General features: G+C 37.7%; 1 protein-coding gene across 5 annotated transcripts in view; it reads right to left on the reverse strand.

Annotated features, from left to right (window-relative positions):
• ITSN1 (intersectin 1) overlaps nt 1-20,250 on the reverse strand; it is a 227,687-nt gene that overhangs the window by 22,788 nt on the left and 184,649 nt on the right. For 4 of the 5 annotated variants that reach the window (XM_074970371.1, XM_074970381.1, XM_074970391.1 and 1 more), the window contains 4 exons: nt 19,849-19,970; nt 16,017-16,134; nt 12,149-12,340; nt 358-479 (listed from right to left, as the gene is read on the reverse strand). In XM_074970371.1, coding sequence (XP_074826472.1) covers nt 358-479; nt 12,149-12,340; nt 16,017-16,134; nt 19,849-19,970 — 554 coding nt within the window. Of the gene's footprint in view, nt 1-357; nt 480-11,584; nt 11,832-12,148; nt 12,341-16,016; nt 16,135-19,848; nt 19,971-20,250 lie in introns of those variants that run through there. The other variant, XM_074970411.1, reaches the window with a different exon arrangement.

Here is a 20,250-nt window from a genome sequence, read left to right on the forward strand (position 1 = left end):
AGTGCTGGTAACAAGAGAGTCACTTGCTCATGCATACTAAAAACTCAAGTCAGATCATTCCTAGCAAGTCAGACAAATTTTCAAACAAAAACCTACAACTTCGCATGATTAAGTTACGAGTCACTATTTTTTAAAAATGGGGGACTACAGTTAGGCTCCCAAATCCATGTTTACGCATCTAAATAAGTGACCCGCTCTTCAAACGTGCTGAGCAACCAACAGTTCCCACTCAGGCGAGTATGAGGTGGTAGGTGGTCAGCACTTTTGAAAATCAAGCCACTGTTTCTGTGCCTAAATGTGGATTTAGGAGCTTACTTTTCAGCTCTCCTTTTTGTAAACCTTGGCCATTCTTCTTACCTCTGTGACTAACTGCAGGTCATTTACATAGTTCTCTTCTGTTACGATCAGTTCGTGGATGTATCCCTGCCTTTTCCTTTCAGTAGGCGTCAACATGTCCAGGAGGTGTAAGTCAGCACACCCTGGAAAACACAAAGGAGACAGAGAATTTAGTAAGGGCTATTTGGAAATAGATTCAAACCGTGATATTTCAGCTAATGCGTCACTAACAATAACAGACACCTGTTCATTTAATTTATCATTCTCTCAACATGCAACAGCACAAAATTGAAAATGTTTCATCTTTTATTTACTTGAAAAATCAAAAGGCTTGAACTGCCTCTAAAGCGAGGCTCAATAAAAAAAAAAGTCATAGTCCTATTACTTATTTGTTCATCAATTCCATCATCTTGAATCTAACAATTAATAAAACGAATGAATGAAAGCCTGGCTAAAACAAAAGCCTGCAGCCTGAGGATGACTGAACTAAAGCTTTGGTGAGCTTAAGAGGGAGCAGGTTTCAGGGACAGGGAGGCTAGAGCACCAAGGTGGATCTTAACTGCTGTGATAGGGAATACAATAAATACAATAGCAGTGAGACGTATTCTCTCAAATAGCCATACACTGCAAGATTTGAGTTGGTTTAGAGTTGGTTCTGTTGAGAAGATGATCCATTTTAGGTTATGTCTACACTAGAGAGCTTACAATGGCACAGATGTACCCCTGCAGCTGCCCTGCTGTAAGGTCTCCCATTCAGCCGCTCTATGTCAGTGAGAGAGCTTTCCCATCGGCATAATTAAACCACCCCCAATAAGCAGCAGTAGCTATGTCAGCAGGAGAACATCTCCCACCAACATAGCATTGTCCACACCGGCACTTGGGTCAGTGTAACTTACGTCAGTGAGGGGGGGTGCCTTTTTCACACCCCTGCCCGACAAAAGTTTTACCAACAGAAGTGCTAGTGCAGACAAAGCCTTAGTCTGTCATTCTTTTCAAAGTGTACATTCTATCCAGTAGTGTTCTGTCTATTTTATTTTATTTTAATTTTCTTCACTTTTCTTTTCAAAACTGACTATCCAAGTCTCTAGGGATCTGATCCAAAGTCTACTGAATCAGTGGAGGGGTTTGGGGGGTGTCTTTCCATTTATAATAGAATACAAATATAATACATTTAAAGACAAAAAACTGAAACATTCTGGGCCACGAATGTCAAAATGGAAGGTTTCAATGTATTAAAATGCTTGGGTTTGATTTTTTTTCTGAATGAAAATGTATCAAAATTGACCTGTTCCCATGGAAAGTTTCAGTTTTGACAAAATGGCATTTTCTGACAGAAGAACTTGCTATTGCAAAATTTTTCATGGAGTTTAGAATGATCAAGGCTTTTTATTTATTTATTTGTTCACCAGCATCATCCATGATACCATCATACCTAGACCTGACTTTGAGGAGAGTATTGTTTTAGGCAAGGTATTCTCATATTTTTCATAGTGTGAATCACCTCTCCTCCTATTCTCAATCATATCACTTCCTTGTGGCAACTATTGAAATTGCTTCCATGTAACCTTAATACTAGGAGAGTACTTACTATATTTTTAGCTTTTTAAATGCAATTTAGTAGCTGGAAACAAGGAAAATTCAGCCCCCTGTCACCAGCCAAGTTTCTATCGATCACTATTAAGTAGTCCATGAACCACAGTTTGGGAACCTCTGCTTTAACTAGCGCTCCCTCTGTTGGCTGATTAGCAGCAGAGCACACTCATGGGTTCTACATAAACAGTTTTAAAAAAAATTTACTGGAGTGGTAGATTTGAAAACCAAAAATTAGATATGACTAGCCAAGGGGGCATCCTGTAGGACTACAGTAACTTTAAAGTAAATCATTTTGGGGGCCTAAACATTTTGACAATGGTCCTTTAAGATATTGCATATTGTAGTTCTTTAAATGAGATTCTTTAAACTTTTGTTGATCAAATGAGAAGGTAACATTGAGAATAATCAATGAAATCATGCGCTGGCCTAGTGACAAAATATTAGAAACTCTGGGAGTTGTTCAAAAACCAAAAGCTTCAATCCTGCTTTATAAATGGCTGCTTTCAGAGAAATTTTCCAGTACATACAGTACAACACAGGTCTCGTAACCAGAGTTTAGTTTTCTTACTGAGTTGCCAGCCTCAGCAAATACGAATACCCTACCTAAGTGTTTTGTTTTGTTTTTTTTAAAGACTGGAGAGATTTTCTCTTCCAATGTGCTGATGACCTTGGTTTGAAGTGTTATTCCAACCACTAAAGTTTTATACGAAACATTTAAAATCTCAAAAAGGAATATTTTTTCAAATAGTTTGTCAGATTGCCAATGGGAACTTTAAATAGGCCACTTTGAACTTCAACAATTGGTCTCCTTCTGAACATTTAATATTTGGGGAAAAAACCTGATTTCAATCAGAGCAGAATAAGTGGAAAATACTTTTCCAATGCAGAATGGTTTTTTTAGGTGCATAAAGATTAGGAACTTTCTCCTCGACATAAAAAACAATCAATCAATCTTTGGGTTCCTTTTCAAACTAAAATGTGAGATGAAAGGGCTATAACTAGTTTTCAGGGAAGCCGGAGATTGTAAAAGGTACTTTTATAAAAGTCTAAATTCCACTTGCAGCTGTAATAATATTATGAATTCAACCAACTAAAAGAGCTCCTTCCTTGCGGGGACCATAAACTGCCTTGGATAAGCAGGTGCTGCTGCCACTGACAAATGGAACGCGTCTATCTCAAAAACCCTCATTCAGCAAGGAACGTAAGCAGGTTCCTAACTTTAAGCATGAGTAGTCACCAGTGCAGCTACACATGTGCTTAAGTTAGTCCAGTATCTAAATACCTTGTTGAAATAAGACTTAAAGTGTGTTGCTGAACTCCTTCTCTGCACTTCTTGAAATTTTCCTGATTTTTTTAAAAAAGATACTTTATCATATTGAAGAGAGATTATGGAACAGTCCTTTTAAAAAAACTTGGAGTTCATTTGAACAACTTGAAGGTGTAAGACAATAACTGTATTGAGAGTTAAATAAATAGACTGAAGGCATAGATCAGCCAAGGAAAGAGATATGGTTATCATCAGGTTAACAAGAAACATCCTTGGGCTATTACTCTTTTATTCTGAAACTTGAAATTAAATATTCACAGTGTAAATTAAAGAGAGTCCTCCCCCACCCCCAAATGGCTGTTATTGCTGTATGTTATTGCTATTATTTGCATTACAGAAACTTACAGAGGCACCAATCATGATCATTGTGCTGGGTGCTACACAAACGTAAGAGGACAGTCCCTGCCCTGATGAGCTTACAGGTCCTGGACAAAAGCCCATCAATTACAATGGGCTCTAGGATCAGGCCGTAAATATGGACAGAACAGTAAATTGTTAAAAATAATAAAAGGAGTACTTGTGGCACCTAAGAGACTAACCAATTTATTTGAGCATAAGCTTTCGTGAGCTACAGCTCACTTCATCGGATGCATACAAGTTTTTTCATGCAGTTGATAGATTTCCACTCCATACGGCTAAATGCAGTGCCTTGCATGACAGGTTTCAGAGTAACAGCCGTGTTAGTCTGTATTCGCAAAAAGAAAAGGAGTACTTGTGGCACCTTAGAGACTTAGACATTTTATCCCTTTCTTTCCATTCATTCTCTCCATCGCCACCCCTTCCCATCCATATGGAACCTAAGCAAGGCTCTTCTCAAAAGACAGTATATCTTTTATTTCAGATCAGAATTTGGAAGAAGAGGTTAAGATCCTCCAAATGTAAACTAATTATGAATCATGTTGGCCTATGGGGAAGGAAAGGTTTTAGGGGAACAGGAACAAAGAGGAAAGGTCTGATCATGGTTCCACTGAAGTCAATGGCAAGTGGGGTTCACTGGGGTTTGTCTTTTAAGCAATTAGTGGAGCAAAGGGTTTATAATTGCCAATTAAAGGAGAGCGATATCTGCATATTCACAATATTTAATAAGAAATAATCATGAAATTATGCAAATCCCTGCACTCTGATTGGTTAATGAGTATCAGTCAATGCACAGATATTCAGACACACCGTATAGCTGAGAAAGAAACAGAGGATTAGGTAAACTGGATGCCTGGAATGAGACAGTGCGCAACTGTTCCTCTGGAAAGCCTTTGGTCTCCTGTGACTGCAGGGCCCTCTGACTTGGGGGATTCTAGAATTGTAAAGGAGAATCGCCGATTTCATTTACAAAAGGAAAGTTTCTGCCCCCTTTCTTTGCAAAGGCAGCCTTGAAAACAAAAATGGATATAAACCAATCACTACAGATGAATGGAACAAGCAGCAGGGCTCTACTTCTGCAACAGGAATCTGGTGGAGACCTAACTATTCCACATGTGCACACACCCTTTTAATGCAAAATGAGTCAGTTATGTTTGGGATGTATCCCCAACAACAACAATGTATCCCAGATCTAACCACAATCTTTACATCAGCACAGTATAGTGGTGAGATCACAACTGACTCCTGTCCACTATGTCTCAAGGAGGTGGATGCAGTACAAAATTATTTCACAGGCTTGCCCAAAAATGCTAAGGCTCTGCATAATTGGGGGGAAATAATTATATCTCAATACTTATACAGCATCTGTGCACTCTGATTGGCTAAGACAATCCCATTTTGCCTCTTCTTTTCTTCTGAGCTTACTGGCTAACTTCAGATGTAAGAATGGCCCTACTGGGTCAGACCAAAGGTCCATCTAGCCCACTATTCTGTCTTCTGACAGTGGCCAGTGCCAGGTGCCCAGAGGGAATGAACAGAACAGGCAATCATCCAGTGATCCATCTCCTGTCGCCCATTCCCAGCTTCTGGCAAACAGAGGCTAGGGACACCATTCCTGCTGTATCATCAACTTAGTACAAACATCTGATACTGTGCATCCTCCACTGGGGGGCAATATCACAAGGGATTGTAGACTCCAGTGATCAAATAGGTCTTCCCCAGCTCGAACTTCTATGACCCTATGTTGTCCGTTAAAGAATGTTTTTATAGACCTGTAAAAAAACACCACCACCATTGCCTAACTACAGTCAGCGTATCATAGAAATAAAATCTAGTACTCCATTTAAAACAAATATTCTTTAACCCTTCTGCACAGAGAATCCTAAGGAAGACTGTAAAATGGTGATGGTGATTATAGTAGTGGTAGAGTAAATTGCCCGACAGCATTTTAACCACCATGTCATCAGACTTGCTTATCTGAACTCTGGTAGCCAGATGGCACTAGCCCTCCCAGAAGTGCGACAAAAGGAAATCTGAAGAAGATCTTTGTTCTCACCTATTTACCTGATATTCACCAGGACTACAGAAGCATGATTAGCCCAATTCCAATGGACTTAAGGAGGGAGGCCACCTACTGACAGACAGAAGGGGTGCAAAATTCCATGATGCTTTTGTCTACCCTTCATTTTTCCCCCTCACCATTCTGCTTCATTAAACAAGGTCCAAATCTTCCTTTATGGCCATTTTTAACAATTTTTGAAGGTTTAATCAGGCAGCCACAGCAGAATGAGCAATGGAACGCCCCTCTAGAGGCAAAAAGGCCAAATAGCTGTGTTCCAGAGAAGAATATTGCTCAGTATCATTACTTGATATACCTTTTATTTATAAAGTGCTGAAAGCGTACAAGACACGGTCCATGCCTTGAAGAGCTTACACAGAGTATATGCTTTCTTAACTGGCCACACATCCATCTACTGGTAGTACATAGACCTCTCTAAAAATGGCTGAAATTTTGCATTAGGGGAAAAAAGACCTGGGAACAATAGGTTTAAAGAGCCAGCCTACAAAATATTACATGGGCTAATCTTTCTGCCAGAACAAGTCACAGACATCATATGTCTCCTTCACTTGCTCACACCCAATTCTTTAGAGGTGGTAGGTCTCATTGATACTACCACAGTCATTTTTCACAACAGTCATGTTAATTTTTGTTAAAATTCTGAAGTGTAAATGAGAGTCAGAGGCTGGCCTTATGAAAATCAACAGAACACATTTCTAGTACGTCACTGTCAACCCTCATTCTGCAGCTACAAAGGCCTTCCTCAATGTTTTGTGGTTTTTTACACTATCTTACTGGGGAAGAAAGAAACATTTGCTTCAATCCTGTAACAAGAAGCTGAAGGGTAAAGGCTGGTTAGGCACTCAAGGGGGGAATAGGAAACCTACTAAATATTTAAAAAAAAATATAATCTCTAAATTATTTCTCCCCAAAATTTGCCATGGGAAGAATAAAATCCCATGTGCATTTAAAAATATGAATTGGCAGATTTCCATTGACTTCTGGCAATTATTTAAAGCATTGCGGGGATCTGAAAATCATATCACTAATCCAGGACCAAATATTGCCCATCATGGGCCTCTGACCAGTGTTTGCTAATGACAAGGAAATATGGGGAACTCATCTTGCACTTGAATACCATCATTGATTTGGAACAGGAAAGAGCAGCCCAGTCCAACTTTACACTGTCTTCAGCAACAAGCTTCTCAGTTAACAGTCTTGAAATTTGCTATGAATGTCAACTACCTAAGTTTACTGTACAACAGAGCAAGAGGTAACTTTCACAGGGTGACACATTTGAATCCCTACTAAGGTCCCGAACAGTCCTCAATGGAGTTAGAAGAACCATATTCCAAAAACTCAGAAACAGACATAGTAGTAAACTTGTTACTTAATTATTTCTTTCAGGACAAAGCTCTCCCTGTCATCTTGCTTTCCTGGCTTTACTTTCTCACCAAAAGAAGGGGAACTGATTCAGAATTCCTCCTTCTGAGGAAGAGGTCAGGATCCAGAATTACCACATTGCTGTGTGACTTTGAGGAGCGGTCCAGTATAAATAATCCTGCATGTGGCTGTGAGGAATGTGATCTTTTCATGTGGAGCCTTTTACCTCCGTCACTGATCTGAATCCAGTTCAGCTTGGTAGTTACCAAAAGACGTTACCATCTCACCACAAGTTACCAAGGAATTATGTTGACCTGTGAGTTGGAGGTGCTAGTCCAATACTCTGTGAGCACAAACCAAAACCCTTGACAGTCTGAGCAGAGAGGTTAAAAAGCAAATGGACTATCAGGGCTGAACTTCCTTCTCACCACTAGCTACAGCTGCTGCAGGGTCAGAGTTGAAGCCAATTGAAGGGGCATGAAGGGCAAGGAAGGAGAGTGAATGGAAACCTCACATTAGCAATCATCCCAAAGTTCTTGTTCTGTAGCTAGGATAAATAGAGGCTTTCAGTATCCCATATGGTCAAACCAATGCCTTCCACAGGCATTAGATTCACAAACTTTACAATAGTATTAATTGATAATATAAATTGTACAAATATGAATACAGTGAAACAACAATACTTTTCACCTAATTGTTAATTCAATAATACAGCAGAATGGAAACTGTTCCATAATCTGATTTATACTGTTGTCAACATTGGGTCATTTCATGGCATTATGCTAGTTATCACAAGAGGATTACAAACAAATTTATATGGATTTCAGCCAGACTAGTTTTTGTTAGTTTGTGCTGAGCAAAATCAATGCAGCTTTCCTTTAAGGAGTTTCTAAAATAAAGAGGAATAAAGAAAATCAAAATGATAATTCAGGTAAGAGGCCTGATGCTAAGTCTGCAAATTTGTTGCCTATATCAGTACTTAAATACGCAGTCATAGTTACTCTGTTAAACTACACACTTAAGCTACTTTTACTCAAGTAAACAGAAGTTAGAGACTAATCCCTATTCCAAGGAGAAAAATCTCTCTTCTACAACCTGAAAAATGCCAAAGTAAGTACAGTACTCTAGACAACCCACATCACAGGAACGAAGTCTTGCTGAAGGCAATCAGTGCTGAAAATTGTTGCCAGCTCCATCGAGCATGCTTGGGAAGTCCCTCTCCAACCACTTTCATGAAGGACACTTCTTCCTCAGATGACTAAATGTCTATGAACTGTGCAGAAAAGACTTAAAACGGGCCATAAACCCAATCTCATCATTGTCCCTTTGAATGACCGCTCCTTTCCTGTATGCAGTGTTGTTGCAGCTTTGCTCTTAGCCAGAAAGAACAAGAAAAGCTTCCATGCAACATGAGGATTAACCTTTCCTATACCTAGAATGGCTTTCCGGAGCCTTGCAGCATGAGGCTAGTGACAGGATTTCCCTCTTTTTCTAAATTGTGGTTATATTAAAAACCTGTTGAATGATTGACAGGCGATGCACCCTCCCTCCCTCTGTGTACATCATGGTGTTACTTCCTCCTAGAGGGGGATTAACTTCTGCTGGTTTTGCAGTCCCAGGTCAGGGGACTGAAGAAACAAGGACATGGGAGTAATTCATCACAGGAAGCTCTGAATCTCAATGTGGCTGTGGAGCTTGGCATTTGAGTCGCTATGGCAGGCTAAGGTTTCTTCTGGATACATCTGCTTGCCACCTGAGGCATGTTGCATATACACTAAGAAGAAGCTGCAGAACCAGGCTCAATAGCCTTTTGGGTTTTGTGTGGTTGAGGAGGCTAAAGATCTTTTTAGATGGACTGGGTGAATGAAGAGGGAGAAGAGTCAAAATTGGATTCTGAGGAATAACTCAAAGTCTTTGCTTTCAGTGGTGTAATATTAAAGGATCTAATTTAAGTTTTTTGCCTTTACAGTCCCTTTGATTTTGTTTTTACTTAATGTAGAAATTTGAAAATCTAGAAAGGTAACAATGGATGTGTATGACAGTTCATTCTGATACTACAATTCCTTTGCAAATAACGTAACTACATAGCAGATACAATTCCCTTGAATTATTATAGTCTATTGAGTAAACAAATATTATGGATACCTTTTACCTTCATGTGCTTTAACATACACCATAATGGCTCACTTGAATGTCTTTTTCAGGACACATTAGTCTGTGCTTTGAGCTATTTAGTGAGTTGATTATTCGCAACAATGGACTGCTTTATAAGCTATTGCCATGTCAAGTGGTATACAGCACTCTTCAGAACAAGGATTCTTGGCACACTATACATTAATGTGTTTATAGAAGCAAACTTAGACTCTTCAGTTCATGGCTCATTAACCTCATGAACTTTGGTGCCATTGTGATTTGTCAATCACGCATAATAAGTGAGTGTATCAAAATTTCTTATGAAATTTTTTTAAAAAATATTGCCCGCTTGATTTTCTTCTTCTTCTTTTTTTTTTTTTTTTTAAACACTAAAAAAGAGCACACACACAAAAAAACCACCGGACACCACTACATCTACACAGAAAAGAAAAAATATTCATTTAAGTACTGTAATTACAAAGATATTGTCCAAATTTGGAGAAAATCCATTTATGAGCTGGTGTTATACAGGACAATATTGTGTTCTAGGACAAATGTTTATAGTCAAGTTATACATCTTTTCACATACTATCTTATAATGGGAATGTTGAGAAAGCCTCCACTAAAGTGACATTGGCATGCATGATTACAGTATGAAAATGTTTGAGTGCTACGCAAAATATTTACTTTAAGTTATGCTGGTGTACAGAGCATATATTTTTGCAAACCAGTGAAGGAAATACACTATATTGTACAGTGCTGAATGCACTTCTAGGAGAAGGAAAATCTGTGTAGCAAACTAACAAGCAAATTTTAAGCTTAAATCCTAGATTTAAAATTATGTTAATGTGGTAACATACTATAATTGGTCCACTCTCTACCGACAGATGAGACTTGCATGTTGATTGGTTTCAATGTAGCATTTAGAAAACACTTACGATCAGGAGCCACGTTTGAAAAGTTGTAATTAATTGTGATCAATTTGAGCATGTCTCAGTATGCAAAGGAAACACCACAAACTTCCCTCTGTATTAAAAGCTGAGTTTCAGCTTATTCATGTATGGTTAAGTTGTTACACATACTAATACCACTTGTCAAATTCTGTTTGTACACAGCAACAAGAAGACAAACACATTTTGGTCTAGCTTTTTATACGAAGAATTTAATTATCTATACATGTGACTAATTGTAAAGGCTGTATTACAGTTGTTAAAGCTGCAGGTTTTTATATATTTATATATTTTACATTCATATCAATGAAAATACTGAAGTGCAATTGAATAAGGAGCTTCACTTGTTCTTTGCACCACATGAAAAGGGGGAAGGGGGAAGGAAGGAACTCTACGACACCGCCAGCATGAAATTTAGAAATACATGAACAGAACGTGACTAAATGTTAAAGTCATTAGTAAAACGGCTATATTGTGCTTGAGGCATGGTTCTTCCCCCCGCCCCCGGTGCAGAGAGCACCAGGCATTTCATTAAGAGCTTATAACTAATGTTTGAAAGACAAACATGGCTTAGGCTACAGCACATCTACTACATAAACTTGACTGTAAGCTCCATTTAATATTAATTTGTATAAATTCCACAGTCTAGTTAAAAAATGTAAACATTGGAAATTAATTGCAGGGAGATATTTCTATACATTCTTTCTTGTCAAGATAATTACTTGTTCAAAAGATGATGTTCCATAGTCATGTAAAAGTAACGATGGTAATAAAACTTCATGTAACAGGTTGAAAAAAAATAATGTTAATTCTCAAAGACCACATGAATGTAATATTCTACTGATTTCGGATATGAAAATGCAAAAACCACACAAATCTGAGACAAACAAAACAAAGATGCTTTCGTACTGTAGCTACAAATAACTGTGCAAAATAAAATCAATTGCAATAAGGATTACAGCATTATGCAAGGATAGTATCTCTTGCATTGGAAGGAAATTAATTTCTTCTGTCCACAATGTATTACACACTCAACAAGGAACACATGATACAAACAGTATAAGAACTGGAACGAAATACCAATTGGGCATGTGTTAAAGTTCCTTAAACTGATCTAACTCCTTCTGTTCTTTTGTAATAGAAAAAAACAAGACATTGATAACACTGGACTAGTGAACAATAAAAAAAGATACATAAAGTCTCAGATTTATGGACATTTGGAACAATTTTAATAGCACATGCAGCATTCCTTGATAGTGGGTCTTTTTGCAAGAACAAAATTGCATTGCAGAAATTTTATTTATTCTTTTCCTTTAAAAGGCTAAAATACACATTTAAAATTATTTGTAAAACTACTGAAAGCACCTGTGCAAAGGTGGAAAAAATTAGTCTGGTAACTATGAAAGCCACAAAAGGACCCACTATCCTGTGTAATTTTTTTTTTTTTTTTTTTTGTAATTTTGCTTCTATATCTGTAGATAATTAACTCAAACATTGCGATTACATGCAACTAATGTAAAATGAGGTAAACTGCTCTGCAGTGTGTTCTTCTACTCAGAAGGCAGTAGATGATCATGCTGGAAGTCACATGATCAAGGCTGCATCTCCCATCATCCCTCTGGGCAGTGATATGGGATAGTGGGTCTCTTTGAGGACTTTCAAGCCTGAGTGGGGGATGGACAACATATGATTCCTAGAAAAAGGAGGAAAACAACACATAAGCAAAACAAAACAATGAGCAAAATTCAAGCTAGGAAAATGAGTCAGGCATGTAAACAGCATGATGCAAAAATGATAAAAGGGAACATGCTACAAAGGGGATGGAACTAAAAAAAACCAAAACACAAAATAAGGTTTCTTTTACAGAAGGTCTTCAAAGAGACTTTGGCAAATGCAGCAGTGGTCAAGCTTTGAGTTCTGCAAACCAGAGCAGAATCACAGCAATGCTGCATGTTACATTTTAAAATACTACATAAGCAGTAACAGTAAGATAGTAAACAGGTCACTTACATTGCTGGCTTGGGTCCATGTCTGTTGTCAGTTTCACATAATTGGATGGGAAGAGACCCACTTGTCCATTCACTTCTCCTTTCCACCAATCTGGGTCGTCCTTGTTCAGGACGTTTATGATCTGGCCTTTGTTGAATGCCAGTTCATCGTCATTCTGTGCAGTGTAGTCATACATGCCAATTACTTGGCACACTGTAAGATAAATGAACAAATCTATGGCATCGGTAACATTTCAATAAAATATCACATGTAAGTGTATTCAAGTTACAATAATGATTACTGCCTGCACTACTTCCCTGGTTAGAAAATACTCAGCAAATAATAAGATGGGTTTACATATCAAGATTGACTTTCAGAAAGTCAAAACTTGTTCTAGGATTAGATATTAGTTTTCTACAGCCATTTAACTTTAGTTTTATAGCTATTCTACCCACAGAAGCTCTACAATGGTTTTATGAGGAGACAAATCAATCCCACATGTTCTGGATCTTCTCTAGCATTACAAAGCCTACTCTCTCAGCTAGAACTGGTCAGCTGACAAATAACTGTGGCATACATAACATTTTCGAACCCCCACTTTTACAAATTTAGGGTATGGACTCTTTCTTCGAAGTATTATAACTTCTCTTTGAAGGGGGAGAAAGCCACCTACTAAACACAGCTCCAGTCAGGAGAAAGCAAGCTGACTGGTGCCAATGCTGCTAGAGATGTTTAGAATATCAGAAATTAGAGACTGGGTGTGAAAGGGAGAGTGGGGGAGGGAAAAAAAAAATCAGACAATTTGTTAGGTCATTTAACCCATCCTCTTGCCAAGGCAAAACTGTTGCCTGCAATATATTTTTCTATTTTCTTATCATGGAACTCAGTATGTCTGAGTGGCTCCAAGGACACAATGGCTCCACACAATCACAATAGAAAGGAAAATTAGAAAACTGGCCCAATTCTCCCAAGCCAGGTAGGGCTGTGTTCTCTTTTAAACAAAACAACAATAGCTTATTTCCTTTTCCTTTCTGTTGTGTTCTATGTTCCAAGCAATGGGGCTTCTGGTATTTTCCCCCGCAAAAGATCATTTTGACAGTAATAGATCTGTGTCAGGAAACAGCTCCATGATATTCAGCATTAATTTCCTCTTTCTTAATTTCCTCCCAGTACTCTGTGATAGCACTTGTACAACTCAAAATAATTCCTGTTTACTTCTCCAAAGACTTGGAGACTGTTATGACTCCTTTTAATTATTGCTTTGCCTATCACGCTAAGGAGGAGTCAGATAACTAATCCAAGCTAATTTCCACATTTGACGACATACAGTGTACACATTTCAGTGCAGAGTTTCTCTAACATTTATACATTTTTAGCATTCTGTTTCTTAAGCAGAAAAAATGTAATTTGTCATCCATTGTTATTTGTCCCAACTAATACTGTATCAAGCCAAATACAGTCTGAATTTGGTCCTATCCCACTATACTTAAGTTTGCTAGTTGAGTTTTGAATATACAGCAGATCCTCAGAGTTATGAGCAATAGAGTTAACGAACTGTCCAGTCGACCACACACCTCATTTGGAACCAGACGTGTACAATCAGGCAGCAGCAGAGACAAAAAAGAAGCAAATACAGTACAGTACCATGTTAAATGTAAACTACTAAACTCTGAGGTTCTACTGTACCCTCATCTCAGATGGAAAACCCTAGGAATGATCCCAATTTGCTTGCATTCCTAGCAGTGACAGCAGCTCCAAAACCCACAGACAGCTATAAAAGTAGCCTAAAGCAGATGTACCCCTTGTTTCTGTTTAAAAAAAAAAAAAAAAAAAGAAAGAGAGAGACACGTGCAGTTGGCCCTGGGATTATCTGAAACACATCATCTGATACATGGGTTAGAATCAGAGTCCAGGTTCCTGTCTGGCTGTCTCCACGTCAGCACAAGCTACAAATACTATGGAAGCAGCACACTTAATTCTTTAAAATAAGTAGGAATGCTTGGAAAGAGGTTTCCTAGTATTTCTATAAAATAACCTCTTTACCTGTGGCAATACAGAAGTGGCACTCACAGGCTATGAAGGGAGTCCTGCTCATTTCTCAAACTAGGAGGACAGTGCTCACATCACGGGTTTCGAAGGGGACAGATATAAAGCAGTGAGAAATTAAGAAAGTCTCAAGGTCCCAATAGACAAAAAGTGTCCATGCAACAGAATTTAAAAAGCTGTCCAAAGTCACACAATTCATGTTATGTTATGATGAACGCACACACACAAACCCAACAACAAGAAGTATAGTGGCAGCGCAAGCAGAAAGAGAAAAAATAGCTACACATCAAACTGTTGTTGGTACCAGCCTCTGATAGTCCTTCCCTTTCAAACTCCAGACATCATGTGCTATTGCACATTTTAAACACCCCTCTCTATGTACTACTCTGGCCACTACTACTCTCCTTTTATGAACATTCTTCTCAGTTCTACTCCCCACAGCCATAAGTGGCTCCTTTGCACAAAAACCCTTCTATATTCGGTTCCACCAGCCCATACCTCCAGAATTCCTCCATAAAGACACCCAATTAGACTGACCACATGCTAAATGAGGACATCATCATTACAAAAGGAAAGACAAGACAGTCTCTTTTCTTCCACACACTCTCCAAAATCAATATAAAGTTGTATTTGATACAATCATGTTTGATGGTGTGTCCAATATTCATGATACCAATAATGTAAGACATTACTAGAATGTTTATGTATTTGTATAAAACATTTTTAGCGCTTGTGAAAGGTTCTAGCTTGTCAGCCCTATAATACAGAAAATACAAGTGCCTCCGCAATGCCTTGCTAGTGTGCCCCATGCCTGAACTGGTGGGAGCTACCTCACCAGTGGTGAGAGGGTAGATCAGTCTTCATGCCAGTTGACTTTTTTGTTTCCCTGCTAAGTCTACCAAGAAGAGGGCCATTTAGTGCCACTTGGGATGCAGACTTTTCTGATGCGGCCGCCTGCTTTCACCAAAAACTTATTTCATACTTTTCAAATAGGTCTCTGAACATATCAGATGACAGCTTTCAGTCATTCGAGTATTCTATTATAATTTCATGATTTATCTAGTTCCCTAGCATTTAAATACTTATGACTACTTTTCCTAGATATTTGGAGACAGAAAATCAAGACAGATGGCATGCTCGGTGTGCCAGTGTGTAAGTCCAATGTTTTATACACAGTCAATTAGAAATAGACTCCTTTTTGCTCAAGGGAATGATAATGGTTAGAGAATAGCTCAGGGAAGTACTGTACGAACGTAAGTCCAAGCCAGGTCAACAACAATGGAAGACATTACCATCTGGATATCGTTCAATGGCTTATGTGGAACAAACTGATTGTCTCACTTCAGATCCTAACGGGCAAGTGTCCTTACCACAAAGGTACCACCCAAACTGGCAAACTCAGCAGGGATATTAAGGACATAAGAATCAGCTATCTTCTCACCCCTAAACCTGGTCCTGCCACAGTTAACATATATTAGTAGGATGGTTTGTTACTGCCTGGGCTGGATCTTTAGTGGATAGCATATTTCAGTCTCTAGGGCTACCAGTCCTGTATCCTTTCATTAGCATTAAAATAAGCAAATATGTATGACAGATATATTCCATGTTAACCCAACTGGTCATCTTTCCCTAAAGGCATATGATCAAAGTTAGATGAGAAAATACTCTACAGATGAAATAAAGAAATTGTATAGAAATTCATAAGAAAAATGAAATATTTTAGAAAGGAACTTTGAAACCCAAGTGACTAATATAACAGTTAATTCCCTAGAAATGTCCAGTGCTAAACTACACAAGTGACACAGATGAACAAATATTTTGAGAACATTACTGCATTACTTACCGGAAGGTAATACTGTTGATTTAGGTGGCTCAGTTGGCGTAGTTTTACTGGTACCAGGACTTAAAAGTTTTACATAGTTAGCAGGGAACCATCCTATCTGTCGTTTTTTCCCTCGTGCCTAATAAGAAAATAATTCTTTTCAGAGGGTTAAGCACATCAACAGACCCCCAGACCAGGCCAGGGTAACTCAGTCTACATTTTAATTTTATATTTGAAGTTACACTGACCACTTTAAAATAGGCCAAATGATTTTAAAGAACATATAGACAGTTGGGTTTTTTTAAGAGCACTGAAACATTCTGATACTCATGTAAGTATCTTTTCTACTTGGCAAACATTGAGTTCTCCCACACTGTATTTCTAAAAAGCTAAAATTAGAGTACAGAATCATAGAAATGTAGGATTGGAAGAGACTTTAAGAAGTTATCAAGTTCAGCCCCCTCACTAAAGCAAGACCAGAGTACCTAGACCATCCCTGACAGCTGTTTGTCCAATCAGTTCTTAAAAACCTCCAGTGATGGGGATTCCACAACCTCCCTTGGAAGTCCATTCCAGAGCTTAACTACCCTTATAGTTAAAAAGGTTTTACTCATATCTAACCTAGTGCTCCCTTGCTGCAGATTAACTCCATTATTTCTTGTCCTACCTTCAGCGGACATGGAGAACAGCAAACTATAGCCGTAGTATTATAAACATACAATACATACACAAACAGTTACCAATTGCTACAAAAATAATGACAAATGCTGTGGAATAGGAAATGCGTTCCACGTTTTTGTTCAGACAAGAGCGTAGCAAGATTAAAAAAAAAAAAAGGACTGGACGTTTATATGGATATCAAGAATCTCCAGCTATAATTAATATCCCTTTCAAAATTTGTTATTAAAGTTCATGCTTCAGAGCTTCAACCAATTTAAGTAAGGGAAATCAGGATGAGACAATGTGGAGGTCATATCTGCCTACTGCATGGTTGTCACTCCTTCCTCTGAAATATCTGGTACTAAGCATTATTAATTAGAGACAGAATCCTTTTCCTTAACTAGATGGAACTCAGATCTGATCCAGATCTTGCAATGCCAGTGTTCCTGTCTGCAAAACTGGGCTAGATGTTCCACAGGAACAATCTCAGATTATTTTGTCAATGAACTTCTTCTTTCCAGCTAAGAACCAGAAGAGAAGCCTGGGAAATGGTTTTTAAATCTTTCTGACCAACAACTGTAAAATTGGCAGCTTCTAATTTTAGTGCTAATTCTTTATTTTTAAGATTTGTGTGTATTTTTTTAGCTATTTACTTTTTGTAGTTGGAAGAAGATGTAAGTATTTCTAATATTATACTGAAGTTTGCCTTTTAAAGCATAACAAAAATATCTTTGTTCTAGTGAAAGCAGCCATCTGTGCAGTATTACATCTTGGATTACCAATTTAACCTAATTTTTTTAGATCTGATTCAAAGTCTGCATAGATTATTAACAGCCAAATAGTCCTGGAAGATCTCCTTAAGCCTAACAGAATATAATGCCTGATTTTTATACATATCTATATATCTATATCTATATCTATCTATCTCTCTGTTCTGTTTGGAAAAAAACAGTCCTACAGCATTTGATTTTCTTTTATCTTTATTGTCACTCTGGCTAATATTTAATTCAGCTCCTTCAGACTGAGCTACAGTGAAGGTTCTATTTCTTTTTGATGGACAATTATGAACAAACATTATTTCAAGCCAAAAATCAAACTATATAGGTTCTTCCGCAGTGTAAAAGAAAACGTGTCCACTTGAAACATAGCCATGTTTTTAAAAATTGAATTAAAAGTAGTTCGATACTAAACCATCTCCTGAGACCTCCTGCTCATGTTTTACAACCATACTTCTGTTTTTTAATGCTTCTCTTTTCCCAGATGCTGAATGAAAGAGCCAGGCAACCAGCACAGGAAACAGACTATAAAATGCTGTCAAAGGAGCAAACTAAACATGCTACAGAAAAAAATAGATTTCCTCCCCCTCCTAATTTCATTCCACTACGGTACTCTTCAGCAGTACTTGTAGCAACAATAGGCAAAATGTTTTCAGATAAAATACTATTAGGTTGCTGGTGTCTCTCTGATGTTGCCAAGTTACAGCAAGAATTGTTGCAGTATTAAACGCTGTGGTAGATGTCCTGCAGCAGTGGTTGGGTTATATACAAAATGTTCTGTAATTTGTGAATCTGACTTCTCATTCAGCTACAGGCTTGATTTTATGATGAGAGTCGAGAAGGACATTAATATAGTCCCTGGCAGGCATGGAGTTTTGCAGCATGTATTCATAGCAGTTCCTAAAGCTTTTAAAATTAAATACAAAAGTTAAATCTGTTTTAATCCCAATTTAAGCCATTTAATGAAACATTAAAAAAACACCCTAAATGTTAAACCTGTTCTACAGTTAGGTACTATGGGAACTCAGGGTAAAGATGGCTTTTCACACAATAAAAGTCCAATGTTTGTTTCAACATTTACACTGCTCGTTAGTTGCTGATTGTGGTTAGTCTTGCTAAAGGCATCCTGTTTTAACTTTTCTACTTTTAAAGTGTTTTTTTTATTGGCAGCAATAAAACTTGTCTGAACCTTTTACATTATAAATTGAGAGTGATGTAGTAAGCTGCTGAAATTAACCTGTGAGGGGATCTCCCAGAGGGAGAGAGAAGAACCACCAGGAAAGAAATACGTAAGGGAGGAGATGGTAGTGAATATTTAAGGTTTGGATAAACTCAAGCATGTGCATTACAAAAAATTATATAATTTTGCTCTTTTGGATAATATTGTCACCACATAGACACAAAAATCAGTTTGATTGCAAAGCGGGCCTGAAAAAAAATTAGGTTTGTTTTTAAAAAGCACCGAAGTCAAAGTTTCAGAACTGACCTGAAGCAAGTTCTAAAGATTAAAAAACAAAACAAAACAAAACATACTTGTTGGTTATTTTAATAGTATTAACAATATTAACCATTTTTAAAGCACCTTATCACTTTAAAACTTTCTGACATCCAGTGCTTTTTACTGGCAAAAGTTAATCATTTTTTTTTTTTTTTCATTAAACTGGGCCTTGCAGAGAAGGCTCATAAAAGCGATAGCCCCCATTGTGACAAAACAGTCCCACTGAATGAAGAACTTGAAATAGCGGCGAAACAGCGGCCAACTTGAAAGTTCCAAAACCAGCTTTAAACATTTCTTTTAATATACACACAAGATATGCTCTCATTTGAGAAAAACTGAGTCAGTTAGCTTAGGTAATATAATGGATCACTTGAGTTTTCTTTTAAATTAAAATCAAAAGCAATTTTTTTTTTTAATTTGTCCTAATCACACTTAATTTTGTTACACATAGTGGATAAAAATATGCCTATGTTAAACATTAGGCAACCATACCCTTACATGACTGCTGGCCACTGATTAATTTATTGAGCAGATTAACGGTGAAGAAAGGACAGATAGTGAAGAAATTAATCGACTATCACTCTAAGACCCACTAATCTTTTCAACGGAAAAAAATGACCAGTTTAAATGGTCAGTTTAGACCAAAAGAAATTTAGCAAGACCGGTTGAAGAAATAGAGTTGATTAGCCCAAAATTTGTCCTTTGTATCTTTCTATTACCCACAGCATGGCAAAATGCCTTGCTATTACCTTAGATAATTTTATATTTTATTTTAAAGAACTAATGTGAATGTGTATGCTTCAAATATTTTGGTTGCATAATAATCTTTTCCCCCCCAGAGGTACTGATCTGTCCATCCTTTGAAAAATAAAGCAAAATATGGATGTGGAATTTTATAAAAACAGTAGTAGTAACTAACTTGGAGCTCTCCCTCCCACCAGCCACCTGGGTTCTTCTTTCTGATGAGTATCAGTTGACCAGGAGCAAGGGTAAGTTGTTCAGGTCCTGTTGCTGTGTAAGAGGCAATAACTTGGGCAATTTCTGTTAAATTGAAAGAGAAAAAAATTCCATTTACTGTTAATCTGAAAAATGGAACCTGTACCCAAGTTTAGCATGCAATATTTACTGTGCCATATCTCATTAGTACAGTATGTCCACTATGCACTTCTTGCCATCAAATTGGTTTTATTTTCCATTTATGCTGTGCCACAGATATGGACAGCAGTTTACCAGATATCAGAGCCTTGCCCCAAAGAGTTCACACATAAATTAGGAACAAAACGATGTGTGAAGACAATAGTACACGGTTGGTTGGGGGCAG

Source organism: Natator depressus, chromosome 1, assembly GCF_965152275.1.
Source record: "Natator depressus isolate rNatDep1 chromosome 1, rNatDep2.hap1, whole genome shotgun sequence".
Lineage (NCBI taxonomy): Eukaryota > Metazoa > Chordata > Testudines > Cheloniidae > Natator > Natator depressus.